Source organism: Cervus elaphus, chromosome 29, assembly GCF_910594005.1.
Source record: "Cervus elaphus chromosome 29, mCerEla1.1, whole genome shotgun sequence".
NCBI classification, from domain to species: Eukaryota; Metazoa; Chordata; class Mammalia; order Artiodactyla; family Cervidae; genus Cervus; species Cervus elaphus.
The window spans coordinates 36,718,398-36,737,823 of NC_057843.1; the positions used below are offsets into that span (position 1 = coordinate 36,718,398).

General features: G+C 39.5%; 2 protein-coding genes across 5 annotated transcripts in view; one reads left to right on the forward strand and one right to left on the reverse strand.

Moving 5' to 3' along the window:
- KDM4C (lysine demethylase 4C) overlaps positions 1-19,426 on the reverse strand; it is a 402,052-nt gene that overhangs the window by 230,785 nt on the left and 151,841 nt on the right. The gene's annotated exons all lie outside the window — the stretch shown is intronic.
- On the forward strand, positions 10,457-11,625 carry LOC122686090 (chloride intracellular channel protein 1). Its single transcript, XM_043891192.1, has one exon. The coding sequence runs from the start codon at positions 10,679-10,681 to the stop codon at positions 11,402-11,404; it is 726 nt and encodes a 241-aa protein (XP_043747127.1). The 5' UTR covers positions 10,457-10,678; the 3' UTR covers positions 11,405-11,625.

Sequence of the window (19,426 nt, forward strand, 5' to 3'; positions counted from 1 at the left end):
CGTGCACAAGTCTAAGCTACGTGAGAACGGCGCCTGCGTCATTCTGCTTCCCGGGCTGCTGGGCACCAGGCAGGCACTCAAGTGTGGGACAGAAGAACGCCTGTGTACATGAAAATCCATGTCAGTGTGAACTTAAAGCTAACTTTCACCCTATGGAACTCTTTAAAGACCTCTGGCAGTTTTTCTTCCTTCTACTGCCTCAGAGAGGTTGTAGAATGAGACAGTGAGCATCTGTGAGAATGTCAGGTCTGCAGTTCTGCCCTGAAACAGAGAGGTGGGGGGAGGGGGCAGCTCTGGACCTGCTGGGGACTTCCTGGGACTCGAACCAGATGACCTTTCAAATCTCCGACTGGAAGGATTACTTTAACCGTTTCTCTATCCAAGCACATTCCCCTCCTGTAACAGCTTTTCACACGAGCTACCCAGCTTTTATGACGGCAGGTGAGGCCCTTTCAGTATTTTATGCCACAGTCACAGCTGCTCTCAAGCCTGCAGTAACCATAATCTTCAGGTCAAGCTTTTATTTCACTATAAACGGCTTTAAATATGAACATGTCTGGTGATAAATTAAGTTGACAGGTGTTTCTTTTTATTACTATTCAAAGGAAGACACATATCTATCCTGTTGTTTCATGTAAACAACTTACAAGTGCCATCATAATTCGTAAAGCGTAACTTGACTACAATTTCATAGAATTAACACATCATAGCTATAAATTACACATCACATACACTCTTTGGGCTTGTCTTATGAACTATAATAGAAACTCATAAATTGAAACAAATCTAAAGAATGATAGCAGCTGCATACAGTCTCGGTAAATCTGACCAGTATTTAAAAAAAAAACAAAAAAAACCCACCAAATGGTTTTTCAACTTGTTCAGAGTAGAGATGTGACGTCAGGTTCAACTATACTATGGTAACCGCAGGCAAGTTATAGTCACAACACTTAACATTTATTAGGCAAGGAAAAGTTCAAAAATAACAATATACTACATATTCTCCAAAAGCCCCTGACAGACATTATAGCCTAAAATCCAAAGGACAATGACAATGATGCAAACAAACAGACCAACATTTTGAAGAAAGAAGAGGCAACTGACACCCTGTCCTCTGTCTGTGCCCCCATCAGGAGGAACAGTCTAAGACAGGAGAATATTTTAAAGAACTGTAAAACCAGGAAGAAAGCTTGGGGCTCCCCAGCTCTTGTCTCACTTTCTTCTCTTAGAGAAATACTTTAGGGTAGGACTATATCAAGCTCACTTATCTGGTCTTTGCATTCCTGGATACCTCAAGAAAGGGAAGAGAATGTATGAGAATGACTGTAAATGTTTTATTCCAGGCTCTAGGCTTTGAAAGCAAGGCATCAGAGGGATCCTCTGATTTCCCTTTGGAAATCAAAACCTTCTACTAAACCCCTATCACTTCCTCTCTCCTACGATCATAATGTTATCATAAACTTACACATGGAGGAAGGCAAATGTATCCTAAACTTTATAGCTGAACCAATCAGGAAAAGAAATAATGATTTCTTACTCAGAGCAATATCATTATTTGTCCCTGACTGCTGTCACAATAATTCATTTCTACTAAAAACACACTTTTATTTGGTTTTTTGTAGTTATTTTGTTGTTCTTGTTAATCGTCTGGCAAGACTGTGGAGCTAACAGGGTAAGGACAGCATTATGAATCAGTTTTGGAAACACCCAGATGGATAAAACCATTCTTTGCCCTGCAAGGAAAAGAAAATCTACAAACAAGTAAAAAGAAACCAAATGGCTACTTTGATAAAGCAAAGGCCCAAATGGTGGTTGCAAAATCAGGATTAGCTGAATGCCACTAATGCTTGTGTGTTTACAACTGTTCTCTTTTCCTAGGATGAGTGATATACTTGAAAGTTACACCATCCAACATCTCTGTGACCCAGAGCATATGGATTCTCTAAGTTTCTGATGATAGTATTTTTTATTATTGCCGCCATGAACATATATGCTGATTGTATACACTTTACTGGAGATGAATGTGACAGTGAGAAGGGCTAGGTGGTTTGTACAAAGTAATGTAGCTAATAAATTGTGGAGCCAGCATGGAGGCCGAGCTCTGACTGCAAACATGAGCACATAGCACCCTGTCATCACCTTGCCTTGCATGACAATGCCGCTTCCATAACAGGGGCCCTGCCCACTCCTGGTTCCACTGCACAGACAATAAAGGTGTATCTCTCAGACAATACCCACCACACCACAGCGCCAAGTCTGTGAGACCGAACACTGGGACACAGAGGCATGCATGACAGGGATCCTCTGCAAACACCATCCTTCCAGGAGGGGACAGTGGCTCCGTGCACAGAAAAATGGAATGGTACACCCTTTTGAGAATCAACAGTCTCTGTGTTTCATCTCTTATTATGCTGGTGGGAGCAACATCCACAAACATTCTTTGATGACATGACTACCACTGCCACACGGGTGCCGTTGCCACCAGGGAAAAAAGTTTCCTCTAATTTCAATACGGTTTTGACCATCTCTAAATGGGCCATAATGCAGCTTCTTTTGCTTGGAGGGAATAAAGTCCCATAAGAAAGGTTTCAACGCTGAATGAAGAGGCAAATGGCAAAAACCTCCATGAAAGCTAAGACACAGACTTCAGTCTTCCAAGTACTCATTTGGTAAAGAAAGTGAATGGTAGGTTTATTATAAAATACAGTAAAGGATTTATGATAGAAACAAGTATCAAAGGTGATGACGGGTGGCATCAGGTGGAGTATAATCTTCCTCAGCAGCTGTGTGCCAGGGAGAATTGCACATGTGTTTGCAGGATAGTACAAATAAAAGGGCTTGTGCCAAGGCCATTATTTTCTACCTCTGTACGCTGAGGCCTGAAAAATATCACAAACAAGAGTTATGCTTCATGCTGATCAGCCTCAAGGCAAAATGAGTCAGCAAAGCCAGCAGGTCCCTCGTCTGTCTTAAGCAAGTGTGAGAGTGCAAAGTTCATGGTGAGGAAGTGTCCCTCAAAACAGCCTGACCCTTAAGACACCTTTTCAGAAACACAGCCAAGCCTGACTGTGCTGGGCAAGGCTGTGGCTAGACAAGGAACACTGCCCCAGAGCATTACAGAGCACCAGCTGGGCTCTTAGGCCAATGAATAGGATACCGCTATGCATGCCCTGCTACCAATAAGCATAAAGCAGGCCAGCAGGTTCTTTACCTGAGCTATGTAGACAACATCTGAATATGCAAGATTTGAAAACCCAGTGGGATCACACAGAGAAGGGGACAGCCATTGTTTTCTGAAAAATTTCAGGTAGTAATTATTTTAAGCTCTGTAAACCATATGATCTTGGTCACACTGCTCAAGTCTTTTGTAATACAAAAACAGCCATAGCCAGTACACAAACAAATGAGCATGGCTGTGTTCCAACACAACTGCATCACAAAACTGGCAGGTCATAGGTTGCCAACCTTTGACTTGGAAAAAAATGGAGTTTCAGAGAAACAGATGAGGTGGCACGTGACTCTTTGAATGAGCAGTCAACACATAATCAAGAGACAGGGAGTTATCAGCACTCACACCGCCATTTCTGAAAGAACTAAAGAAGGCTCTAGAAATTAGGTACAGAGAGAGGTGAGGTGGTGCAGCTCTGGTATATTTCCAACCTGAGCTAAAGGCAACTGGCTGTCATGTGCTCTTTTAGTCAGGTCGTAAAGACTGAGAATAATTTTGCCTTAGGCAAAAATGTAGCCATATATGCCATTCGAGGCTAATGACTTGCCATGGAAATTAAAGTTAATACATCAAATTATGAGACACTTTGATATAAAAACAGTATTTTTCTCTACAACTGAGTTTACTGACTTGTTACTGACTGGTAAGGTAAATGTGGAAAGCCAAAAGATTATAACTATTTCACAAATCAAAAAGAAGGAAGCTGAAAATTTTCCAAGTTCCCAGTTTTGAAAGTCATCATGATCATGCCATTAACTACAAACTGGTCACACTTCCTTTCCAGGAGGCATACTTGATAAGGCTGCAGCACAAATGCCATGCAAACACGCCAGCAAGTCATCTCCAAATATGCTTGAGCCAAAGTTTACCTGAATCTAAGTCAAGGAATTCCTGCTCAGCTCCTGGAGAAGAAGCCATTACACTGGCTCTGCAGGGCCTGAGTCATGGTCCAGTGTTGTTTAGTCACTAAGTTGTGTCCAACACTTTGCAATCTCATGGACTGTAGCCTGCCAGGCTCCTCTGTGCATGAGATTTCCCAGGCAAGAATACTGGAGTGTGTTGCCATTTCCATCTCCAGGGGACTTCCCAACCAGGGATCAAATCCATATCTCCTGCACTGGCAGGCAGATTCTTTACCACTGAGCCACCAAGGAAGTCCCCCGTGGTCCACTGTCCTCCATGAGAAAGAAAGAGTGAACCAAGGGCAAGGAACAAAATAGCCAACAACTTTGTCTCCATCCAAAATGAACAGCAAAAACCTACTGACAAGGACAGCTGCACATAGATGCTTTATCCCACCTAATGACTGATTGCTCTTGTAATCAATGATGTTTGGACACAACACTGATCTTAAAGCTGTATCCACTTCTTTCAACCCATACTAGAATTTTTGCTAAAACATAGACAAGCACCCAGACATATGCTCTACAGTGAAAGTCCAGACACTTTGATTATCCAGTTACCAGCACTGTGCCCTTTGAACTCCTACTATACTCAACTATTTGTAAACAGGAGGCCCAGTGACCAAGTGCTGAACCACCACAAGTATATGATTGCTCACATTAACCAAGAGTTCCCATTCTTTCAAGAGAAATTCCCTGATGCCTCTGGAGTTACTAGAGATGGAAGTAAAGTAATTAGAACCAGAATTCAGCCTTCAGTTCTTAAGCTGCCATATTCTGTTCCTAATCACTTAACCCCAAATTGAACTGAGTAAGAATTTTCTGATTTTTTCCAAGTTCTAAAATCTATGAAATATGGAGAATATATATGAGATTTTGAATGAACTACCTAACAAGAATTGCTGGCTTGGATTCTCCTTTTTGGGTTCATGTGCTTTTGAGAAATTACTTAGAAGTCTAAATCATTTAAAGTAGCTGTTCTTAACCTGGTAAAAGTTACTGTTTACAATCAGATAAAAAGTTATGAATCTAAACTTCAGAAAAATATACATAGGAGCTATACAAGGATTTTTCATAGAATTTTATAGGTTTCACGAAACACTAAGGCCTCTCCTTGGACCCCAGGCTATATGCTTCTGAAAGGAAGAGTGAAGATCTTATCCTGTGCATTTTGTCTAACTTACTCGGCAAGTGTGGCTATCAGAATAGTTCATTATCACATAAAATCTTTAATTGTACTCAACATAACAAACATTGAGGGCTTCTATGTGGAGGGATTCTGCAGGGTTCTAAGAAAGCCCAGAGATAAAAGCACAGCCCCACTCTTCTAAGAGCATAAAAACTAAGGAACAACAAAGGCATTTATATAACCAATTACTGAACTACTCAAACAGTCCCAGGAACAAGTCATACTTCATGGGGAAGGGGGCTCGTGTGAGTTGAAGCAGACACTGAAAGATACACAGGATCAAAACTGCTAGACATGAAAGGATGGAAGGGGAGGGAGGTTCGGTGAGAAGGGGTACTGCCTGGTCCATCAATGTGGATAGAGAATGAAAGGTAATGTTTGAGAATGGAGTGAAAGAGCACAGACAGCCTCTGTGGGAATTCTTGTTTACTGATACCCCAACAACTACACTTGAAAGTATGTGATGTGACACCCAATGAGATAGTTGAACACTAGGAAAATCAGTGTATTTACTACTATCACCCAGAATTAATTCCATAACAGCACTTGGGGAAAAAAAAATCCTTAGTTCTCTCAAACCTCACATACCTGAGGATCAGCAGGAAAAGGTCAGCATGAATTGGGGAAATGTTTGTATAACATCGTACAGTAAGACTTATTTGAAACAAAATGTTACTCTCTTAAATACAGTTTTCCAAATGAGCTATCAAAGTCAATTTTGTATTTCATACTCTAATAAAAGAAAGCTTTGTAATCTAGGCAGCTTAGGACTGTCTCCAGAGCAATTTGAAAAACAAAGGAGCTGATTAGATTATTGCCTTGGAAGGATTAACTGTTTCTCTTGAAAATGAATGCAAACAGCCAAGTTAATTCAAACCATAGGTCAAAGCAGAATAAATCATGTTGAAATCTTTCAAATTTTATCTTCAAAAAATAAAGGCTGGGAGAGCCTTTACTCCACTGTGGGTCAAAGTTACTGAGCAAGCAAAAGTGATTAAATAAATAGACTATTATAAGCCATCAGCTCAATTGAGTGAGAACTCTCTGGTTGTCTTGGTGAAAGGAAGATGCTTGATGCTTTTCATAATAAATATCCATTCATAAAATGTGCTGAAATGAACAAAAAAGATCTATTGCTAAGTCCAGCTATTTTACAGAGAAAAGTTGGCAAGGAACTTTGTAACATCTAAAATAGTAAAGTATCAATTAATCATGAAAACGGCTCAGATAACGTGTTAAATTTCATTACATATTATCATAGTCATATCTTAAGCCATTTGGTTAAAAAAAAAAAAAAATCACATAAAAATGTAAGAACTAATCTTCTCAAGAAGCAAAACCTTTGAAAAATATGTGTTGGGCCTCCCTACCCCAACTGCGAAATTAAAACTCACCGGAGTAATGCTGAAAAGTGACAAAAAATACCATGAGGAAAACAGTAAATTCCTGGCGAGAACTATATAACCACTTAATGTGGTTTTCTTCCATTCACCTTTACAAATGCACTTATGTCACTAGAATAATACTGTATCTGGTGCTTCTTTTACAATAGTTCCACAGTACAGTCATCTCTCAGTGGAGAGATGTACTCTCTTCTTCCAGGAACCCCACCCCACCTCCACCACCACCACAGGTATCAAAATTCACAGAAGTGCAAGTCCCTTTTTAAAAATGGGGTATCTTTTTTAAAGTACTTGCATATTAACTTACACACATCCTCCTATATAGTTTAAACCATGTCTAGATTACTAATAATACCTAACACAATGTAAATGCCCCAGCAAATTCAAGTTTTGCCTTTGGAAATTTCTGGATTCTTTTTCCAAATATTATTGACCCATAGTTAGTTGAATCCATGGATGCTGAAGCCACAGATAGGGAGGGCCAACTGTATTCTCCTACATAACAGCACCCTGATCTATGTTACCAATCCTTTACTGTTACATACAATAGTGCTGTCAGGCTTCTGTTTTATTTTACTGTTACAAATAAAGATGAGTTGAACATCTTTACAAATGAAATCCTGCATGTGTTAACTATTTCCTTAGATAAAATTCTTAGAAGTAAAACACCAGATCATGGGATATGCAAACTTTTTAAAGTTTTTCAGACATTTTCGTAACTTTTCTTTCATAAAGATTAGACCACTTTATGTGTCACCAGCAATATATTTTAAGTCAATTCAAATTCATTCTTATAACCTCTAGTTACTGTATTTCTTAAATTATGAGCTAAATGACAAAGCAAGGCCAATTTTAAAAGTTTTTATTATTATTCTGCTCCTAATATTTAAAGAACAAAGAGGGCTTCTCTGGTGGTTCAGTGGTCAAGAATCTGCCTGCCAATGCAGGAGAAATGGGTTCAGTCCCTGGTTCAGGAAGATCCCTCATGCTGCAGAGCAAATAGGCCCATACGCCGCAACTATTGAGCCTGTGCTCTAGAGGCGGGAAGGCACAGTTACTGAGCCCACGTGCCCTAGAGCCCATGCTCCCCAACAAGGGAAGCCATCACACCAGGAAGCCCACACCTGGCAACTAGAGAACAGGCCCCACTTGCCACAACTAGAGAATAGCAATGAAGACCCAGCATGGCCAAAAATAAATACATTTTTATAAAAAAGTTTGCCCACGTTAAACAAATAAAATAAAAGGAACAAAGAGGATAAGACATCTAAATACACTGAAATTGACAAAACATGTCAATTTTCATAAACTGTATACTAATAACACAGGTCTTTACATAGTATTGCTACTTACTGCTAGTATGATTTTACACCCAATTTACTAACAAAGTACTAAAGTAAATTGCACAGATTTTTCTTTTATTTGATAATTCAAATATCTCTGTGCTGCATGCTTATTTTATACTTAAATGTATTTAAAATATGTAAATAATAGTCAAATTCTCAATGTAGTATTTTTCTCAATGCCATTATACTTAAAACTTGCGATCCTATCATACTGATCTATAGGTTGCACATGGTTTCGCACAGTTTATCAGCTAAAATAGTCAATTAGTCAATTCTAGTTAAAGGAAATACTTAACAGCCTTCACCATATGTAGGCATTCTTGATGCCAGTTCCCAAGACAAAGACATTCCTCAGTTTCTGAGAAAGTCAACTCCCAATAACAAACAAGATGCAATAAGTGCTGCCCAAATGTCACAGGCTGTATCAATCTACCTATGAGAAAATGAACACAATTAGATTGTAGCTGCAAGGAACTACTATTGGGCTTCTGAGTCCAGAAAACAGGGTACACTGTGGGTTTTTTATTTATAGCTCAAAGGCATATAGGTGGCCTTGGAAGTTGCAAAGTTAACTATCAAGAAATGTGAATCCTCTAGGCTATGAAAAGCCAAACATACCTAGAACCTTTTGGAGAATGGCATGTTAAATGAAATGTAATATATTGAGAGAATGAAAGTATAAAATGCCTCTGCTTTCCCTTTAACCCATTAATCCAGAGTTGAGTACAATATCTTAAAATCCAAAAAGAATAGCAGTTTATAACATACTGAGTCCTTTCCTTCATTCTAAAAAAGTTGGGAATGAAAAAAATGGAAGTCATATATATCATCTCCATATTATTACCATTTATGTTTCTACAAGGTCTAATTGTATATACATGTATATGATATTGTATATTATATTATATATAGTATATAGGACATATATTTATATATATATAAATATATATATATATAATCTCTCTCTCTCTCTCTCTCTCTCTCTCAGAGCATAATTCTTTTCTTCACATGTATCAAATATCTGGCACAAGGAATTATCACTACTGCTGTCTCTGCTAAAGAGTTAATTGAAACTAATGAATGCTACCTAATAATTCCTGTAGAATTTAGGCAGTTTTGCAAAGTTATTCATATTAAAAAGAAATCAAATTATGTAATATCTTTGATCTTATGTAGACTTACTGTGGTTATCATTTTGAAATGTATAGAAATACTAAATGACTATGCTGTGCAAAAAGAATTAACATAGCACCATGGATCAGTTACACTTCAGAAACAAACTCATGAAAAAGAAGAGATCAGATTTGTGGTTACCAGAGCCGAGGTTTAGGCAAGCGGAATTAGGTGAAGGTAATTAAAAAGTACAAACTTCCAGTTATAAGATAAGTAAGTACTATGTATGTAATGTGAAACATGATAAATATAACTAACACTGCCAACACATCTGAAGAGTAAATCCTAAGAGTTCTCACCATGAGGAGAAACTTTCTTTTATTTCTTTAATTTTATATCTGCATGATGTAATGGATGTTCACTAAAATTATTATGGTAAGCATTTCATGATGTATGTAAATCAAATCATTATGCTGAATACCTTAAATTTATACAGTGTTTAAAATTAATAATATCAAGAAAAATGGAAGAAAAAATTTAATAAAATACTTTAGGTAGAAAAAAATCAATTTTTGCATAAACCACAAAACAGTAAACTTTTGTTTTAATGCAAGCAGTTAGTAACTCTTAAAGCTACAAATTAAAAAGAGTGATATACAATTAATATAAGGTAACTTTATTTCCTTTCAGAAGTAACCATAAAAATGGAAATTCAATTTATAGTGCTAGACTGAAACTCAACTGAATAAAGGAAATATAGCATCTCTCCCAGAGTAAAAAGAAATTCAAATTACATTTGGAAGCCTAATAATGAGCAAAGCTATATGAATAAGAAACAACTATGGGATGAAGAGACCAATAAAAACAAAATGAAAACTCAGGCACAAATGCAAATGATTCTGAGTGTTTACAGCAGTGTCTCTCAGATCTGATATATATTACCCTCCCAGATCTGATACATATTACCCTCTCAGATTTGATATATATTATCCTCTCAGATCTGATACTATTACCTCTCAAAGCTGATATTACCCTCTCAGATCTGATACATAATACCATCTCAGTTCTGATACATATTACCCTCTCAGAAATGATAAATATTACCCTCTCAGATCTGATACATATTACAATCTCCTGACAAGCTTGAAAAAAATACAAATAAACAGTTCACACACCCAGTGAGTGAGTGAGTGAAGTCACTCAGTCCTGTCAGACTCTTTGCGACCCCATGGACTCCCCAGGTTCGGGGCGGGGCGGTCCGTGAGTCAGCTCCCAGATCTAGTCCGAGAGCGGGTAGAGCTAGAGCCGCTGGGTGTGGAGTACGCTGGACTGGTGGAGAGGCCGCGTCTGGAGTGAGCGGGTCTGATCAGGCTCGTGTGGCGCTGAAGGGCCAGCCCTAGGTCTGGGGGAGAGAATCTCTTCTGTGAGACCGCCTTCCCTGCCCGGCCCCTCCCAGTTCCCCCAGCGACGGCCGCTTCCTGGTCCCCGTCGCAACCATGGCTGAAGAACAACCGCAGGTCGAATTGTTCGTGAAGGCTGGCAGTGATGGGGCCAAGATCGGAAACTGCCCCTTCTCCCAGAGACTCTTCATGGTGCTTTGGCTCAAGGGAGTCACCTTCAACGTCACCACTGTTGACACCAAGAGGCGGACTGAGACGGTACAGAAGCTGTGCCCAGGAGGGCAGCTCCCTTTCCTGCTGTATGGCACCGAAGTGCACACAGACACCAACAAGATTGAGGAATTTCTGGAGGCTGTGCTGTGCCCTCCCAGGTACCCCAAGCTGGCAGCTCTGAACCCTGAATCCAACACAGCTGGGCTGGACATATTTGCCAAATTCTCCGCCTACATTAAGAATTCAAACCCAGCACTCAATGACAACCTGGAGAAGGGGCTCCTGAAAGCCCTGAAAGTATTAGACAATTACCTGACATCCCCCCTCCCAGATGAAGTAGATGAGACCAGTGCTGAGGATGAGGGCATCTCTCAGAGGAAATTTCTGGATGGCAATGAGCTCACTCTGGCTGACTGCAACCTGTTGCCCAAGCTCCACATAGTACAGGTGGTATGTAAGAAGTACCGGGGATTCTCCATTCCGGATGTGTTTCGCGGAGTGCATCGATACCTGCGCAATGCCTATGCTAGGGAAGAGTTTGCTTCCACCTGTCCAGATGATGAGGAAATCGAGCTGGCCTATGAGCAAGTGGCCAAGGCCCTCAAATAAGGCCCTTCCTAAGGCTCCCTGGCCCCCCTCCATTTTCTCCACAAAGGCCCTGGGTGGTTTCCACATGCTACCCAACGGACACACTCCAAAATGGCCAGTGGGCATAGAATCCTGGAGCAGCTGTGCAGGGTTTGCTGGGGGCGATGAGAAGCAAGGATGGGGGATCTGCGAGAGATTTTTGTTGTGGGGTGGGTTGGACAATGTATTTCAGTAATAAAATAGACCCCAGGCTCCTCCCTCCATGGGATTCTCCAGGCAAGAATACTGGAGTGGGTTGCCATTTCCTTCTCCAGGGGATCTTCCCAACTCAGGGATCGAACCCGGGTCTCCTGCATTGCAGGCAGATGCTTTAACCTTTGAGCCACCAGGGAAGCACCCAGAGGAGGCTCTAAACACTGATTAAAACCTCTCCATGTAACTAATAGACAGCCACATTAGAAGATAATAAGCAGGTTAGAGAAAATAAACTCTCTCACTGTTTCCATTGTTTCCCCCATCTATTTGCCATGAAGTGATGGGTTCAGTTCAGTCCAGCTCAGTCACTCAGTCATATCCAACTCTTTGCGACCCCATGGACTGCAGAACTACAGGCCTCCCTATCCATCACCAACTCCAGGAGTTTACTCAAACTACTGTCCGTTGAGTCGGTGATGCCATCCAACCATCTCATCCTCTGTCATCCCTTTCTCCTTCCACCTTCAATCTTTCCCAGCATCAGGATCTTTTCAAATGAGTCAGCTCTTCTCATGAGGTGGCCAAAGTACTGGAGTTTCAGCTTCAGCATCAGTCCTTCCAATGAACACCCAGGACTGATTTCCTTTAGGATGGACTGGTTGGATCTCCTTGCTGTCCAAGGGACTCTCAAGAGTCTTCTCCGACACCACAGTTAAAAAGCATCACTTCTTCGGCGCTCAGCTTTCTTTATAGTCCAACTCTCACATTCATACATGATTACTGGAAAAACCATAGCCTTGACTAGATGGACCATTGTTGGCAAAGTAACGTCTCTGCTTTTTAATATGCTGTCTAGGTTGGTCATAGCTTTGCTTCCAAGGAGCAAGCATCTTTTAATTTCATGGCTGCAGCCACCATCTGCAGTGATTCTGGAGCCCCCAAAAATAAAGCCTGTAACCGTTTCCACTGTTTCTCCATCTATTTGCCATGAAGTGATGGGACCAGATGCCATGAGCTTTGTTTTCTGAATATTGAGCTTTAAGCCAACTTTTTCACTCTCTTCTTTCACTTTCATCAAGAGGCTCTTTAGTTCTTATTCACTTTCTGCCATAAGGGTGGTATTGTCTGCATATCTGAGGTTATTGATATTTCTCCAGGCAATCTTGATTCCAGCTTGTGCTTCATCCAGCCCAGCATTTCTCATGATGTACTCTGCATATAAGTTACATATGCAGGGTGACAATATACAGCCATGACATACTCCTTTCCCAGTCTGGAACCAGTCCATTATCTTATGTCCAGTCGTAACTGCTGTTTCTTGACCTCCATACAGGTTTCTCAGGAAGCAGGTAAGGTGGTCTGGTATTCCCATCTCTTGAAGAATTTTCCTGTCTGTTGTGATTCACACAGTTAAAGGCTTTAGCATCATCAATGAAGCAGAAGTAAATGTTTTTCTGGAATTCTCTTGCTTTTTCAATGATCCAATGGATGTTGGCAATTTGATCTCTGGTTCCTCTGCCTTTTCTAAATCCAGCTTGAACGTCTAGGAGTTCTCAGTTCACGTACTGTGGAAGCCTAGCTTGGAGAATTTTGAGCATTACTTTGTTAGCATGTGAAATGAGTACAACTGTGTGGTAGTTTGGACATTCTTTGGCAATGCCCTTCTTTGGGACTGGAATGAAAACTGACCTTTTCCTGTCCTATGGCCACTGCTGAGTTTTCCAAATTTTCTGGCATATTGAGTTCAGCACTTCAACAGCATTATCTTTCAGGATTTGAAATAGCGTAGCTGGAATTCCATCACCTCCATTAGCTTTGTTCATGATATGCTATAAAACACACGTGGGCGCCGTCTCATGTAAAAGTAGTAGCCATAAGATTCAGAACATAACCACTTAAATGACAAGTGTTAGTGGCTACTAGGTTTGGGCGTAATTACAGAGAGAGAAAAAATATTCAGAGGACTGAAACAGAAACAGAGATACAGCAAAACAGAGTAAAAAAGAAGAGGAAAGGAAACCAAATGTATGTATGCATTTGATAATTAAAACAAACCACTTTCACACTCACAGACACAAAGAACAGACTTGAGGTTTCCAAGGGGTAAGGTAGGGAGGGGATGGATGGACTGGAAGATCGGGATAGCAAATATAAACTGTTATATATAGGATGGATAAACAACAAAGTCCTGAAGAAAACACAGAGAGCTACAGTCAATCTCCTGTGATAAACCACAATGGAGAAGAATATTTAAATATATGTATGTATATACATATATATATAACTGAATCACATTGCTATACAGAGGAAATTAACATAACATGGTAAATCAAATGTACTTCTAGCAAAATAAAAGATAAGCCAGTTTTCACCTTAAAGAAACACTCTACTGCTTCCCTGAAACTCTTAGGCAATTACATTTTCCTCCAAACTCAATATGGTAAAACCTCTCCTGAAGAAGATAGAAGCAGAACAACTGTATTGTCAGTTAATATCCACAATCCCCTTAAAAGGGCTCCTTGTGGGCGTCCCTGGTAGTCCAGTGGTTGGGAATCCACTGGCAATGCAGCGGACACAGGTTGGGTCCCTGGTCTAGGAAGATCCCACATGCCCCTGAGGTGGCTAGACCTATGAACCATGACTACTGAATCCAGGATCAAGAGCCTGTGCTCTGAAACAAGATAAGCCGCCACAATGAGAAGCCCATGCATCACAACTAGAGAGTAGCCCCTTCTCACAGAAACTAGAGAAAGCCCTTAGCAACAAAGATCCAGTGCAGCCAAAAATAATTTTTTTTTTTAAAAAGCAGGGTGATGTAGTTGATAGCCATCACTGGCTCTGTTGCCGTGAGGAAAAGTATGAAGATATTGATGATGCATGTGAGGAAAAGTATGAAGATATTGATGATGCATGTGATAACAAGCAAGTCATTCCATTTTCTTTCTCTTGCTTCTCTGGCTACAAGCATGCTCTGTTCTGATAATACTCAGGGGAAACAGGTGTTTTTTGTTTTTCAGCTTCTACATTGCACTGTTTCATGAATATATTCTATTAATAATCTCAGAATGAATTTTTTTAATATAATTTGAGGGCTATTGTGCATTCACTTCTAAAATTATAATGCTTTAGAAAATAATCCTTTATGATAGTAAGCCATAGGAATCAGAGAAAAACTATTCCAGAAGACAGCATAAAGACATTTTACAGACAGAAGCAGAGGCAAAATTAATTGCCAAAGGAACCCTCCTACACTGGTGATGTAAATTGGTATAGCCACGGAGAACATTAAAGAGGTTCCTTAAAAAACTAAAAATAGACCTGCATATGATCCTGCAATCCCACTCCAGGGCATATATCTGGAAAAACCCATAATTCAAAAAGGTACATGCACCCCAATTTCACTGTAGCACTATTTACAACAGCCAAGATGTGAAAGCAACCTAAATGTCCATCAACAGATCAACAGATAAAGAAGATATGCTATACACACACACAATGGAGTATTACTCAGGCTTCAAAGAGTAAAATAATGCCTTTTGCAGCAACGTAGAAGGACCTAGAGATAAGCATACTAAGTGAAGTAAACCAGACAGAGAAAGACAATTACCACAGGATAGCATTTATATGTGGAATCTAAAAAAATAACATAAACAGAAATAGACCCACAGACATAGAAAACAAACTTAACGATTACCAAAGGTGGAAGGGCAGGGAAGGAATAAATGAGGAGTTTGGGATTAACATATACATACCACTATCTATAAAACAGATAACCAGTAAAGACCTACTATATGGCACAGAGAACTATATTCAATGTTTTGTAATAATCTATAAGGGAAAAGAATCTAAAAAGAAGAATAGGTATATAGAGGTATGTACGCATAACTGCATCACTTTGCTGCATATGTGAAACTAAGACAACATTGTAAATCAACAATACTTCAATTAAAAAATAATAATTACCACAAAACAAAACAAGTTAACTTCCAATAGCAGCAATTGCAAATGGAATAAACAAAACGCATCCAATAACCTATCCTGGGTCCATGATAGATGAAAACAGTAAAATTTCATATATCTTGACTTACAACAAAATGAATAAGGTTCCTTCTTTAAGAGTCTGTTCATGGGAGAGAAAATTATACCCAACCTATATTTTAGGACAAAATTCATAGAAATACAGTAATTTCATCCTTCACCAGCCATTAGTCTCATCGAAGAAAAATGTATTTTCTTAGCTGCCCATGACACCATTCATCAAGGAAAGAAGAATAAAATCAATATTCACATCTTTACTAGATTAGTACTTTTTATTAAGTCTTATAAGTTATTGAGCACTGTTTTTCAAAAGAGAAAGAAAAAGCACTTTCATCCTCGATACATCAAGATAGTCTATAATTGAACTAACTCAACATTTGTCTAAAAAGTTTTTATTTGGATTAGGTCATCATGAGACAATCTAATTTCTGTGAAGAGATAGTAAGAGCCATCTGAGAAGGAAGGACACTTTGAGGTTTCATAACCAAGTAAAAGAATAAATATTTTATAAAGCTCACCCTATGAAGATAGAGAGAACCTAAAATGATAATAAAGCAATTAATTACTGGGGACAGAAGGTGGTATCTACTGATAAATGTATACATATGTGCCTGTAAAATAGGAGTATTTGGTTCAAATACAAAGCAAATGAAATATATAATGGAAATGAAACCTAAATTATGTAAATGCTGGCTATGTTTTTTCCCAATATTTCAGTATAAGTATGAAATTTTAAGGGACTTCCCTGGTGGTCCAGTGGTTAGGAGTCCACACTTCAACGCAGGGGGCGTGGGTTTGATCCCTGGCTGGGGAACTAAGATCCCACATGCCACACGTTGCAGCCAAAAAAATAAATAAAATAACGTCATTAAAAAAAATTATGTAAATGCTGGCTATGTTTTTTCCCAATATTTCAATATAAGTATGAAATTTTAGAGCTGACATGACTCTAAAGACTATTCCTGCCTTGTGGATGATTGTGAGTCTTTCAAATTCAAGTATTTATCTGCATTAGTATTAATCCCCTAACATTTCAGTCCTATTTTTGTAAGTGGAATTGACAGTGGTTGTGATTTCCACAAAAACTTTTGGAAAAACGTACTCATCTTGCTCTCTACAGTAGTGACAATAATGTGTAGGAACTGTTCATATTTGGAAGCTCAAATGAAAATAGGTTGAAAACTGTTATCTCTGCTTAGAGCATATGTGACATGAACAAGAAATGTGATTTCTACACATAGGATAAAGTGTAACTCTTTGTCAATTATTTCCTCTGTCAAAATACATTACGTAAAAAAAAAAAAAATACATTACGTGTGTATGTATACATATATACACATACACACACACATATGAGAGAGAAAGTGAGCTACAAGAGATGGTGGAAATCACTTGTTGACCACGATATGATGATATTAAAATGTATCCTTACGTGCATGAGACAAGTGCTTGGGCCTGGTGCACTGGGAAGACCCAGAGGGATCGGGTAGAGAGGGAGGTGGGAGGTGGGATCGGGATGGGAAATACATGTAAATCCATGGCTAATTCATGTCAATGTATAACAAAAACCACTACAATATTGTAAAGTAATTAGCCTCAAACTAATAAAAATAAAATAAAAAATAAAATGTATCCTTACAGATATGATTAACTTTTAAAACAAACACATTCATTAAAAACACAATGATGCCTATGCATCAATTTTTAAAAATCCATTCTGTAGTTCTAAGAAACTGTAATCCGTGCAATAAGGCAGAAAGAAATTTAACATCAACACCCTTTAAGGAATGTTTGCAATAAAACTATAACATCACTGACCCTGACCTAAGAATGAAAATAACTAAATAGTTGAACTGAAAAATCTAAAACAATTTTACTTGGATTCACAGATTTATGCATCCTCATTAAATGAAACATGAGTATGTTAACCTCAATGAAAGAGCTACCATTTTATTACTGGTATATCTGGACAATAAATGCTTATATAAGAAAAGCTATCTTACTTCTTTCCTCAGAATCTCTTTCTTCCCAAAATTCACAAAACCATGAAATTCACAGAAGTAAAAGCCATTCAGAATTTATAAAAGAAGACTAACACATAATCTTCTGAAGTCACACACAGCTCTTTGAAGGGCTCTGCAATGCTGTGATGATTGGGAATCTGTGGTTTCCCAAGGGGAAGCTATAAAAATCACAGAGGCTGAAGACAGTACCAGCTGAAAGACCAAACAGATAGCTTAGTCAACTAAATAGCCAGCTGTTTCCAAAGACTGTTATTTAAAGTCTCTTGGCGATGAGGGGTGGGGGAGGGGCAGGGAGGGAGGGTGGCACAGACTGGCAGACTAGCACTGACACATATACACCAGCATGTCAAACAGACGGCCGGTGGGGAGCCGCTTCTGCGTAACCGGGCACCCAGCTCAGAGCTCTATGAGGACCCAGAGAGGTGGGACTGTGCGGGGGAGAGTGAAGAGGGAGGGGATCTGTTACATGTAACCGATCCAGTTCAGTTCAGTCACTCAGTCGAGTCTGACTCTTTACAACCCCATGGACTGCAGCACGCCAGGCCTCCCTGTCCATCACTAACTCCTGGAGTTTACTCAAACCCATGCCCATTGAGTCAGTGATGCCATCCAGCCATCCTCTGTTGTGCACTTCTCCCGCCTTCAATCTTGCCCAGCATCAGGGTCTTTTCAAATGAGTCAGCTCTTTGCATCAGGTGGCCAAAGTATTGGAGTTTCAGCATCAGCATCAGTCCTTCCAATGAGTATTCAGGACTGATTTCCTTTAGGATGGACAGGTTGGATATCCTTCCTGTCCAAAGGACTCTCAAGAGTCTTCTCCAACACCATAGTTCAACAGCATCATTTCTTTGGCGCTCAGCTTTCTTTATAGTCCAGCTTTCACATCCATAAATGACTACTAGAAAAACCATAGCTTTTACTAGATGGACCTTTATTGGCAAAGTAATGTCTCTGCTTTTTAATATGCTGTCTAGGTTGGTCATAGCTTTTCATCCAGGGAGCAAGCATCTTTTAATTTCATGGCTGCAGTCACTATCTGCAGTGATTTTAGAGCCCAAGAAAAGAAAGTCTCTCACTGTTTCCCCATCTATTTGCCATGAAGTGATGGGACCAGATGCCATGATCTTAGTTTTCTGAATGTTGAGTTTTAAGTCTACTTTTTCACTCTCCTTTCACTTTCATCAAGAGGCTCTTTAGTTCTTCTTTACTTTCTACCATAAGGGTGGTGTCATCTGCGTATTTGAGATTATTGATATATCTCCCAGCAATCTTGATTCCAGCTTGTGCTTCATCCAGCCCAGCATTTCACATGATGTACTCTGCATAGAAATTAAATAAGCAGGGTGACAATATACAGCCTTGACAAACTCCTTTTCCTATTTGGAACCAGTCTGTTGTTCCATATCCAGTTCTAACTGTTGCTTCCTGACTGGCAAACAGATTTCTCAGGAGGCAGGTCAGGTGGCCTGGTATTCCCATCTCTTTAAGAATTTTCCACAGTTTGTTGTGACCTACAGTCAAAGGCTTTGGTGTAGTCAATAAAGCAGAAATAGATGTTTTTCTGGAATTCTCTTGCTTTTTTGATGATCTAGTGAATGTTGGCAATTTGATCTCTGGTTCCTCTGCCTTTTCTAAAACCAGCTTGAACATCTGGAAGTTCACGGTTCATGTACTATTGAAGCCATGCTTGGAGAATTTTGAGCATTACTTTACTAGCTTATGAGATGAGCGCAATTGTGCAGTAGTGTGAACATTCTTTGGCATTGCCTTTCTTTAGGATTGGAAT

Coding starts and splice junctions, on each gene's coding strand:
- LOC122686090 (XM_043891192.1), top strand. CDS start 10,679: ATGGCTGAAGAACAACCGCAGGTCGAATTGTTCGTGAAGGCTGGCAGT.